The sequence below is a fragment of the Bipolaris zeicola genome (assembly GCF_000523435.1).
Source record: "Bipolaris zeicola 26-R-13 unplaced genomic scaffold scaffold_0, whole genome shotgun sequence".
NCBI classification, from domain to species: Eukaryota; Fungi; Ascomycota; class Dothideomycetes; order Pleosporales; family Pleosporaceae; genus Bipolaris; species Bipolaris zeicola.
The window spans coordinates 490,997-501,469 of NW_006912049.1; the positions used below are offsets into that span (position 1 = coordinate 490,997).

Below are 10,473 nucleotides of genomic sequence, written 5' to 3' on the forward strand. Positions count from 1 at the left end.
TGGCATTTGTATCTTGGCCTCACTCTTAACCCGGACCACTATAAGTGTTTCAAGGTTTGGGCGTATAGAGTATGGTCATGTGTGACATGTTTCTTTTCTTACGACCGACTTATAGAAGGGAAGCTATACTACGATTTCTTGGAAGACTATGTCCTTGCTTCACGCAAAGTTCTATCGAAACCAAGAACCTTGGCAAAAGAACAACTTCCTTTGTGCCCAAAGTTTTGGACTCTATGGAAGTTTTGGGTTGCAATTGGAAAGGACGAGAGAAGACGTTGAATTGCAACACTTGTGCAGTATGTTGCAACGTAGCAGTGCAAAAGTCGTGCACGTACGATATGTAAACATTGCTGTGTTACGATTAGTGTTTTCTTTTTTTGGAATTCTTTTCTTTTGTAATCAGATTATCATGCGATTTTGTAAGTTTGATTGTGGTGTTTGCGGTGTCTTTCTGGTCTCCCCGAGCGTGATCATCAAAACCACGCCACAATGTCACACGCAACAAACAAGGAAGCTGATACGGGCTCGCAGGGTCTACCGAACCCGGCCGAGTCTGGACCTACTCTTTCCTTGATTTCCAGCCCATGTGTGCCGTTGGCTCAAAAGTGAAGCGGACGGGTAACCAGCCTGGAAAGGCTCGCTCGCGTGGTGATGCTGAGCTAAGCCAAGAGGAGCAGAAAAACATGTGCAAACGTGACATACATCCGCGCGCGCCGTGGGTAACAAGCAGACAAGTATGTACCAGTCGTGCATATAAAATAGAAGATAGTTTAGCACAACATCTCGACAAGATTTGGCGATGACTTTTAGTGGGCGACGCCCGTTTGGCATACATGTCTTACGTTGGCCTAAGAAATGCTGCTGCTTACATTGAGATTTTCCCGAGAGATAGAGAAGGGACACTCGTGACAAATTTGACGTAATCAGGACCGGAACTACGGGGCTTTCCTTTTTGTTTTGGTCGCGGCGTTGTGGACACGGGATTCCGGCCCATGGCGTGGCTCTTTGGGAATTTCCGGGACGTACGGATGCCAGGGTATGTTGAGAAGAGATGAAAAGAACAAGATGGTGTAAGGAAGCTGACTGACTGGCTGGCTGGCTGGCTGAATGGTCAACTCTGGGAATCAAGGCGTGCCTCTTCTCATGGAATAGGAATGCGCGAGAAGAGGAAAAGTGGGATATTGGATTGGTTCTCGTGTACGAGCAAACACTTTAATCTTCTTCATTTACACGCGTAGCGCATTTTGCAACATCCTGGCCTGGTAACTCACACGCAATGCAGGTAGCGTAAGTTTGGGAATGTCTCTCTAGCACCTAGCGATCATGGCCCATTGTGTATGTACGTGGTCTACCAGATTGGTGCAATGATGTGCAGAATAAACTTTCAGCTTGCCATGAGCAGAGGACTTGGGGGGAGGGAAGGGGACTTGGACACGGCAACGCCACTTAACAGCAACGTGCACTAGTTGTTTTCCCCGTCCCCCGGCGGCTCGTCAAGCCACCCAATCAAACTAGTCAGGATCATACTCCGGCATGTCACCTCCCCTGGATCCCTCCAGGCCAGCTGCATGTCCCCATGCGGCCCGAGCAATTTGCTTTTGGGGGGGGGGGGTTAGGGAGGGAGGGGGACGGTGCTGAGGGTAGGATGCGCGTGAGAAAGCGTGTGTATAAGTAGGTGTAGGTGTAAGAAAGCAACACCCAGAGGGACCGAGACCGAAAAACAAGAAATAGGGCGTGCTAACAGTGAGCAAACAGTCGCTTTTCCGCTTGGAATGGTCAAGAGAAAGTAAAGACATTGCCTCACTTGATGCCAACTTTACATGTTGGTTCTTGGTTCTTGGAACCACCCAGGACGCGACCAGGGTCTTGCGACGGTTTTCGGCCAAGTCTCGTGTTTTTCTTCTCATTCTGACATGGGCATGGAAGAGAGAGATACGATGGGGGTGTGTGTGCGCGGTTGGAAAGAGGGGATCTTCGTACCCAGCTCATTTCGTTGCGGTTAATGCCCGACCGGAGTGATGCTTATGGACTAGGTATTATTAGACGCTCTCTTCTCGCTCTCTTGCTTTCCCTCTTTTTATTCCAACTTTTTTTTTCTCGACTTGTACTTGGAGGACACAAAGTTTGCGCACTGTCCGCCACCTTGAGCTCCTTTCTATCCGTGTCTCACTCTCGCTCTTACTCTTGTCCTACCCTTTACCATACTATACTAGCTCCATCCTGCTGGTGCGACGGTAACCTGCCATTTTTTCTTTCTTATTTTTGGGGATTCCCTGCGCACTCTGTCATTTGAACACGCTTGGTTTGCTTACTACTGCGATAACAAGACTTGACCTTTGAAGAAACATTCGTACCTTTTTTTTTCTTTCCTTCTTCCGTGTTTCCTGACCTGCACGTGCCCATTCCGCGAATCATCTGCGATATACCTGGACTCGATTATTGGACGGTAGTCTATTGGGGTTGCTTTTTGGTTTGCGCTGTGACAGGGAGGAAGAAGCAAGGGCGTCTTTTGGGGCGACGCGCAAGCAAGCCAGAACTCGGGGCTGACAGAGGCGAAACGCGATTGCGACAACCATCACACATTCTGCAACCCGCCAAAGAAAAGCGCAGAGTACTGGCATCGAAACTGCGCAAGAGGTGGACACCATGGACGAGAACAACAGGATAACGATTACCGTGTGCGGCGATGGAGGATGCGGTAGGCGCAACAATCAAGGAGACATCAAGGGATGCAGGGCTGATGTGCGCGCAGGAAAGAGCTCAATCACATTACGGCTTGTGAGAAGTGAATGGACGTCCGAGTAAGTTTGCGCAAACAATGCGACGCTACACGCGCGCTTTCAGTCGAGCAAGACAACATTCAGCTGACATGCAGTCTTTAGATACGACCCTACAATAGGTACAACACATATCACTCGCGTCTGCGACGGGCATCCGTGCAGCCATCTCACAGCAACACTGGTCTGACATCCGCTACAGAAGACTCATACTCGGTGACACGTACCATAGATGGCGTCCCCTACTACCTGATGCTCACCGACACGGCTGGTCAAGAAGAATACCGCGGTCTCTGGGCGGCATCCAACTTGCAATCCGATGCCTTTCTCCTCGTCTACGACATCACCGCTGCGAACTCGCTCGATGCCCTGGATTACTTCATGGAGATGATTGATATGGAGACAGACAACCGGTTAGACAATGGCAAGATACCACCTATCAAGTGTGTGGTGGGTAACAAGTGCGATTTGCAGGGTCAACGGGTGATTGAAGCAAAGAAGGGGTTGGAGTGGGCGCGAAATCGAAAATGCGGCTTCATGGAGACGAGTGCAAGAGAGATGGTCAACATTGAGGAGACATTTGCTCGTAAGTTTTTTCCCGCTTCATTTGTCCTAGGACGAGGGGGAGAGGGAGAGAGAGAATCAACCAGAGACCAATTCGCTAACATGTACCCCTTCAACAGTCCTTGTCCGCCGTGTTGTAGAAGCTCGCAGACTTACTGCAAACGAGAACGCCGCAAACCGTACTGCCGCCCTACCCATGTCAAATGCAAATCTTTCCGGAGCACATACCTACAGCGAAAAGCACGATTCCGACGAGCCAAGACAAAGCTTCTGGAGCAAACTGAAATGCTGGTAGCTGCTTTCTCCAATTTCACCTACCACATATACTGCGTGTTTGCGTTTCCCTTAGCGAGACCACCCTGCTTTAGAGGGGTAAGTGATGGTGTAAGATTATGGACTATCCTGCCAGGGAAACACGGTACGCAAGTCTTCGTGCGTATGCTTCACCTGGAACTACATTCACGACGTTCGCTCAACGGCCATTTGTCTGGTTTTCCCTTTGTCTCTTTCCGTCTTTTGTATTATAGCTGCGTTGGTGGTAGTCACCCCTTGAAGGACCATCATCTTTTTGCAGCATTGACAAGCTTTTGGTTGATGTGCGCGTCCCTGTTTTTCCTGCGTTTCGTCATGTCTGCTGCCATTGGTTTCTCTTATCGTTGGCCCGGAGTCGCATTGACATACGCATTGCATGGATCTGTTGGTTAGCGGGGTGATAGGGGTCCATGGGATATACTGATACCAGTTGGCAATCTGATTCTTTTGTTCTGATCTGATGACTGCCCATGCTCACTTGTGAAGCGAGATCAGCATGGTAGCTTAATGCCATGCGAAAGATGACCGGTTCGAGGCATCAGATGCAGCTAACCATCGGCTATCGAAGGACATTATTCGTGCGTCCGTGCACAAGCACGCAATTGGGGTTTGGGTCTTCTCAAGACCTTCGAACACCATCACTGTTCCCAAAATCATCTAACAAACTACACGACCACGGGAGGCGTTCTGATCTCGTATCCAGGTGAAGAGCAAGAAAGAGACGCCTGCAGGCTGGTCGGTTCACAGCTGCCCCTCCACAGGGCTCGTGCGCACAATAATAAGAGTCGCGACTGTAAGAACAGAAAGGAAAATGTCAAAACCTCATATTGAGCACGAGGACCCCGCCCAGGATGGCTTGTCCCGCACACTCAAGGACCTTTTTGCTGGTGCTGTAGGCGGAGTTGCTCAAGTCCTCATTGGGCAACCATTCGATATTGTGAAAGTCCGTCTGCAGACGACATCCCAATACTCAGGCGCCTTGGATGCAGCGACCAAGATATATCAAAATGAAGGAGCACTTGCCTTCTACAAAGGAACATTAACGCCCCTGATTGGTATCGGAGCCTGTGTGTCTATCCAATTCGGAGGCTTCCACTATGCGCGCCGCGCTTTCGAGGCCAGCAATACAGCCAAGTCGGGCACCGCCCAACTGTCTTACTCGCAGTACTACGCCGCTGGCGCTTTTGCAGGTATCGCCAACACGGCTCTCTCGAGTCCGATCGAGCACATTCGTATAAGACTGCAAACCCAGCCGCACGGCGCGAATCGGCTCTATACCGGGCCCATCGACTGCGTACGCAAGCTCTCGGCACATCAGGGCGTGCTTGGGGGCGTCTACCGCGGTACTGCTGTGACCTTTATGCGTGAAGCTCAGGCGTATGGGTGCTGGTTTACTGCATTCGAATATCTTATGAATTCTGACGCTGCACGCAACAACATTGACCGGTCGGAGATTTCAACACTAAAGGTGGCGGCGTACGGCGGACTAGCGGGTGAAGTACTCTGGATCAGCAGTTATCCATTTGACGTTATCAAGAGCAAGATGCAGAGTGATGGGTTTGGAGCGGAACAAAAGTACAAGAGCATGAGAGACTGTTTTGTGAAGACGTACAGGGGCGAGGGCCTGGGCGGCTTCTGGAGGGGCATTGGACCAACTCTGCTCCGTGCTATGCCGGTTTCTGCAGGGACATTTGCAACGGTCGAGGTGACGATGCGGTTGATCAGCTGAAGGAGTACGCTGGGTTTCCGTGGGGAGAATCTATGTACGGTAGCGTATTCATCTGCGATTGAAGTTTTGCACACACTAGCTGAAGTGCAAGAGGGCGAGTGAACATGTCACTCGATGTGTTCAGACGTGTTGGATGTTACTATTCATACACACGCATACAGTCTTGTCCTAGAATACCCATGTATTGTAAGTACATGTACTAGGTCTATCACCCTTATCGGACGGAAATGGCGATCAAGTCTAGAATTCAACAGTCGCACCTTGAGCCCTACCCAATAATATCTCTCATCACGTTGCCTCTTTCGTACGCTTGAATGTATAGTTAAGCGCAACATCACAATTGATCTCGTCGAAAGACGTCGTCTACCCAATCCTTCTCCAAACAGCACACAAATCACAAAGTGGAAATTCAATAGTCGCACGCGGTTCTCTCCACTTCTAGAATACAACGTAATCTCGCCCTCTTTGTTTTCGGACGCCCCTCAGAAACACCCGCACTCGGGTATCGAAAAGCAAAGACTCCGCTTCCTGAGTACTGCCACTTACTATGCCAGAAAAGCAAACCACCGCTGTGCCACTCGTATCGCGGCGGCTTGTATCTGCAGCGTCACTAATGTAGCGCGTTTTGAGCACAAAAGACGATCCCACACGAGGGGAAAGCTTGTGCAAGTGAATGCATAAATACGACAGGCATTGTGTTACTACTACTTACCACTACTTACTTAGTTCCGGCACGTGCGCTCAATTTTGCTTTGACCATCCAGCTGCGAACGGGTGGGTTTGATTGGTATAGTGGTAGTAAGTATAATCTGGTTCCGTGACATCTGTTCGCGTTTCGCGTTTTTTACTCGTCTAGTTATGTTTACACTTACACCGCTATGAATGTGCAGGACCCAACATACCAGGGATACGTAGGTACTACTGTGGGTATCGTCCCATGTCAAATTCAGCTATTTACTATCTGTTTTGTTCTTTTTCCAACGCCAAGCTTCCCAGAAACCTAGATTGTGGATTGCGGCGCAGCCTTGCATCTTTCAATCAATAAGCCCATGTGCCGCTATGTAAGGGGCTTGGTGTGTGATTCAGAAATGTGGAAGTGATTTAGAAGCATGTTTGTTGTCCCTGTGAAGAAGGGAAAATCCATACAAACCCATGATTACCCCGAAGAGACGTATCTAGGGAACTTCCTTCTTTGTAGGTAGATAGTCAGTTCCTTCTTCTCTTGTCTCCGTCAGCGTATGGGCCTATTCCATGCTTCGTCGCTTTCTTGTACTTGTGTCGGCTCTCCCCGGCCCTCGCAACACCTCCACTCGCTTTCTCCGCATCCACCCTCCCGCCAGTACACCTTCAACCTGGAACGATCCGTCCACTTTCCCGTGTGGACAGAACCAGTGAAAATGGGCCTTGGGGGAAAAATTCGAAAATGGACCTGCAACATCGCTTTCTCGCCCAAAGACACTAATTTCTCGACATCAACACTGATCATACAGTACCCTTCACAACACATGCAATCGGAAGAAGACCTCATACCTACTGCCACGCAAAGCCAACCACCTCGACTACGTTGTGCAGCGCCCTCTGTCTTTACGCCCTCTGAAATCGCACTACACAGACCCACAAGCCGGACTGTATGCCATTCGCCGCTGGACAAGCGAAGCAGGAGAAAGAACGGTACAAGTCAAAGGGACAGTGTACCTACACTGAACAAGAAGAACCATGCTGGCTGCATTAGTGGAGATGTATAGAAATAAAGCAGCCTGTCTAATGCATGTTTGGTTAATTTGAGATGTCACGTTATAAGCAGCGAAGCAGGACAAGGAGTATCCATAATCCTAGAGCGGCTGAGAAGAAAAGCACATCACGAGAAGAGAGCCTTTTGCAACTTTGTAAAATCCAGATATGACAACTGTATCCCACGGACCATATCTCAAATATCATGCATGTACATTCATCATTTACTCGGTTTCTTATTTCCAACATACGCCGATCCAGCCATCAAGGCACAACATAGATAGTGAAGCGCTGTTATTCTACTGGAGAAATGAGCTTCTAGAGTAAACACTCGAGGAGCCCAATCTTGACATTGCTTGCTCGCGTAGCTCATAGATAAGATTCATAGGTGCGTGCTGTCGACGCTTGGCTTGGACATGTGGCCGAGACCCATTAACTTTCCAGCTTCTTCCGTGCCCGCCGACAAATCTCGTTCAACGCAGGCATCTTCATTTTCGCCCTCTCTCCTTCCGCAACAAGCCCCTCTAAAAGTTCAATATCCTGCTCGACCACTTTGCTCCCGTGATGAAAGGCATTGAATTCATGGTAAGGTAGGGGTGTTCCGCCCTTGAATGGCGCCTCTATCATTTTCGCCGTCACTCATGTTGACCTCATTAACCAGGATAGTACCCAGCCAATCCATCCCCACCGCGGCAACGACAGGACCTCTTGCTGCGCCCGAATTATGAGCGCCCATGATTCGTGAGCCTCCCGAGAGCGTGGATACAGGACCCAGTCCTCGGTATTCCACACCATGAATTGCACCAAGATGAGACTGGGAAGCTCGCTTAAAATACCAGGCAACCTTTGGATCTTCACCCTGCCGTTCTGATGGTATACCGCCTCCAACAGCTCGGTGATTTGAACCTTCGTGTTGATAATTACTAGTCGTATATTTGGATGATAGGCGGAATATAGCACGTTCGCTTGTACAACAAGCTCTGGAGTTGCAGATAGCAGAATCGAGATAATGGGCGTAGGCTAGTGTGCAGTCATACCCATACTATAGATGAGTCGCGATCTCGATATGCTCATGGTGCTGGCGTAGTGCTGCTCGATGTCGACGCCAGCGGCATCGTAAAACACGAAGGTTCTCGGGTTATCGCGAGTCAGATCGCCTACGCTCTTTATCGTTGCAGTTCCGCCTTCAGACTGCGCAGTGTGGCCGTCTAGCGTGTCAAACACGCAGTAGAATTCCTCTCCTGCGACTTCCGAAGTAGTTTCGATAACACGGTAATCCTCAAGAACATGTAATTTGTCGCTCTTGTAATCGTAAAGGCGTTTAGGTGCTACGAAAGCTTCCGAACGACCTGGGCGGACGAGGTAGGTTATTTCGGCACTTGCGGAAAGGTAGTATCTTTGTGACAGTCCGACGGCGCCGCAGCCTACGATGAGGATCTTTGGTCTAGTCATGATGGGTTCAAGTAACGATATAAATTCCCTGTAGCTTACTTGCAAGTTTGATGTGCGTGTTCAATCAGTTGATATAGTGTAATTCAACATTGCACTCTACAATTATCCTTCCATATAACCGATGACACCAGAAATAGACGCCCCTCCCAACAGAGCAACCATACCCAAAAGCATCGCTGAACCGCCTACCGGTTATATTAATTTGTGGGTATCGTCGGTTGCATGAGTCCAAGTTCGTCCACTAACCTAAGAAACAGACTGATCATTGCCTAACCCGTCTAGTGTCTTCTTGCAACGGTAAGCCCACTATCAAACGCCCCGCTAACACTGCGATTACTTTGAAATGCGCAAGGTTTCACCTTACCAATCTCCAGAAGATCGGCCTATTCAACAATATTACAGCCAAGCGCTTTGCCTCCATCGTCTGTCGTTCTGCAACTTCCTGCGCACCTAAGACCGATGTGGCGAGACCTTTTGGGCCGATGAGAAGTAGGCATACCAACAATTAACCGAAGACTGCATCCGATTTGCAGCCGCCCATCTTAATCAAGCTATGCATTCTTGACCGATAATCACTCTAGAATTTGGGCTTCTACTTCAAGAATAATAGGCTAACACGGTCAAAACTGAGTTTTATACTTCAGACACCCAGGCCCAAAGATAGGAGCGCGGAACGTTCAGATGGTGCGATGAGGGGAGAGATGCGTGCAATGCGGTTATATGCCAACCTGTTATAGGAACTGTAGCCAGGCGTCGCGCGGCCTGCAGTACACCTGTACAGCCATGCAATACAAAGAGCGTCCTTAACTTCCAACCGCCTCCAGTCTCTTAGACTTTGACCAGGCATGACTTAGTGTGCTATAGTAGGCGCTTCTAGTGAGGAAGTAGATATATGTAAACTGTAGGTTCTCGAAAACTATATATACTTAGATTAGTGCTTACACTAAGAGGATATAGCTTGAATCTATGCATTGTATCTAGATACGCGTAACTAGATCTACCTCGCCGCATTATCAAGCTACATCTTGACTGGTCTTTCTGGATTGCCAAAGAAACCTATTTCTCGTCAGTCTAACAGTTCTACCTCGAGAGGGGCTTTCAAGAATGGTTATCATACCACAGCTTCCAACAATGACATTCCAGGTCTTGCCAGGAGAGAAGACCTGTCCTCTGACAGTGGTACTAAGGATGACGCATTGATCTCCCGGCGTCCAAGGGCAATGCCAAACCGACTCTTGGCAACTCTGTACGATGACAAGAGTCCAGTCGGAGATTTGAGTACATTGAATATCAATGTCATGATAATTGTCGTTGCAAATACCGATGGCTGCATCGTTGATACATTGTGTACGAATACATGTTCGAGCTCTAGCTTTGCAGCTATTACCCGCGATACGCCTCAGATTATCTCTAGCCGTTATCACATCGCCGATATATCCAAATCCATATCTCGGATCGCAATTAACGTCCCTCTGGATGTTTTTAGTATCCCATGTTCGATTCAGAGCAGCACTGCGGCGTCAGTGGGTATATGACGTACCTGACGAGTTTCGAGCGTTCTCTTTGCAGTCAATGCAGGGTCAACTGAGGACTCTGGTCTAGCCGGTTCTTCAGGTAGGTAAATGGAAAACTCAGGATTGTCCTTCTTGATTTTGGCTTCGATATCCTGTATCATGAATGTCAGGGTTGCGTTCCTGAGTAGTTCAGCCAACAAGGGTGCAAGGGGTCACGTACCTCAAAACTCTGACCCCAAACTGTTGGAGATCTAAGCTACTTAGCTGATCTCTNATAGAACTAATCCATCAATCTCTAATCTATGTTGGGACGATACCGATCCCTGACCCAATTCAACAACGTTACCCTGAACCAACTCAACGATCGATCCCTGATCCAATCTATCTATCTATT

At 48.9% G+C, this 10,473-nt stretch overlaps 5 protein-coding genes across 5 annotated transcripts; 3 read left to right on the plus strand and 2 right to left on the minus strand.

The window, feature by feature from the left end:
• Positions 1–2,646: 2,646 nt before the first annotated feature.
• COCCADRAFT_80731 (uncharacterized protein) lies at positions 2,647–3,636 on the plus strand (the record flags this gene model as incomplete). The annotated part of the gene is made up of 5 exons (XM_007708270.1): positions 2,647–2,698; positions 2,753–2,801; positions 2,883–2,899; positions 2,980–3,363; positions 3,461–3,636. The coding sequence occupies 5 exons, from the start codon at positions 2,647–2,649 to the stop codon at positions 3,634–3,636; spliced, it is 678 nt and encodes a 225-aa protein (XP_007706460.1).
• Positions 3,637–4,464: 828 nt separating this feature from the next.
• Positions 4,465–5,382, plus strand: COCCADRAFT_21497 (uncharacterized protein; the record flags this gene model as incomplete). The annotated part of the gene is made up of 1 exon (XM_007708135.1): positions 4,465–5,382. One exon carries the CDS (start codon positions 4,465–4,467, stop codon positions 5,380–5,382), a length of 918 nt encoding a protein of 305 aa, XP_007706325.1.
• Positions 5,383–6,260: 878 nt separating this feature from the next.
• COCCADRAFT_21498 (uncharacterized protein) lies at positions 6,261–7,127 on the plus strand (the record flags this gene model as incomplete). Its single annotated transcript, XM_007708136.1, has 3 exons — positions 6,261–6,293; positions 6,387–6,455; positions 6,618–7,127. 3 exons carry the CDS (start codon positions 6,261–6,263, stop codon positions 7,125–7,127), a joined length of 612 nt encoding a protein of 203 aa, XP_007706326.1.
• A 418-nt stretch (positions 7,128–7,545) lies between these two features.
• COCCADRAFT_31800 (uncharacterized protein) lies at positions 7,546–8,565 on the minus strand (the record flags this gene model as incomplete). The annotated part of the gene is made up of 3 exons (XM_007708183.1): positions 7,546–7,719; positions 7,783–8,093; positions 8,151–8,565. The coding sequence occupies 3 exons, from the start codon at positions 8,563–8,565 to the stop codon at positions 7,546–7,548; spliced, it is 900 nt and encodes a 299-aa protein (XP_007706373.1).
• A 1,018-nt stretch (positions 8,566–9,583) lies between these two features.
• Positions 9,584–10,240, minus strand: COCCADRAFT_174 (uncharacterized protein; the record flags this gene model as incomplete). The annotated part of the gene is made up of 3 exons (XM_007708105.1): positions 9,584–9,621; positions 9,683–10,037; positions 10,106–10,240. The coding sequence occupies 3 exons, from the start codon at positions 10,238–10,240 to the stop codon at positions 9,584–9,586; spliced, it is 528 nt and encodes a 175-aa protein (XP_007706295.1).
• Positions 10,241–10,473: the final 233 nt, after the last annotated feature.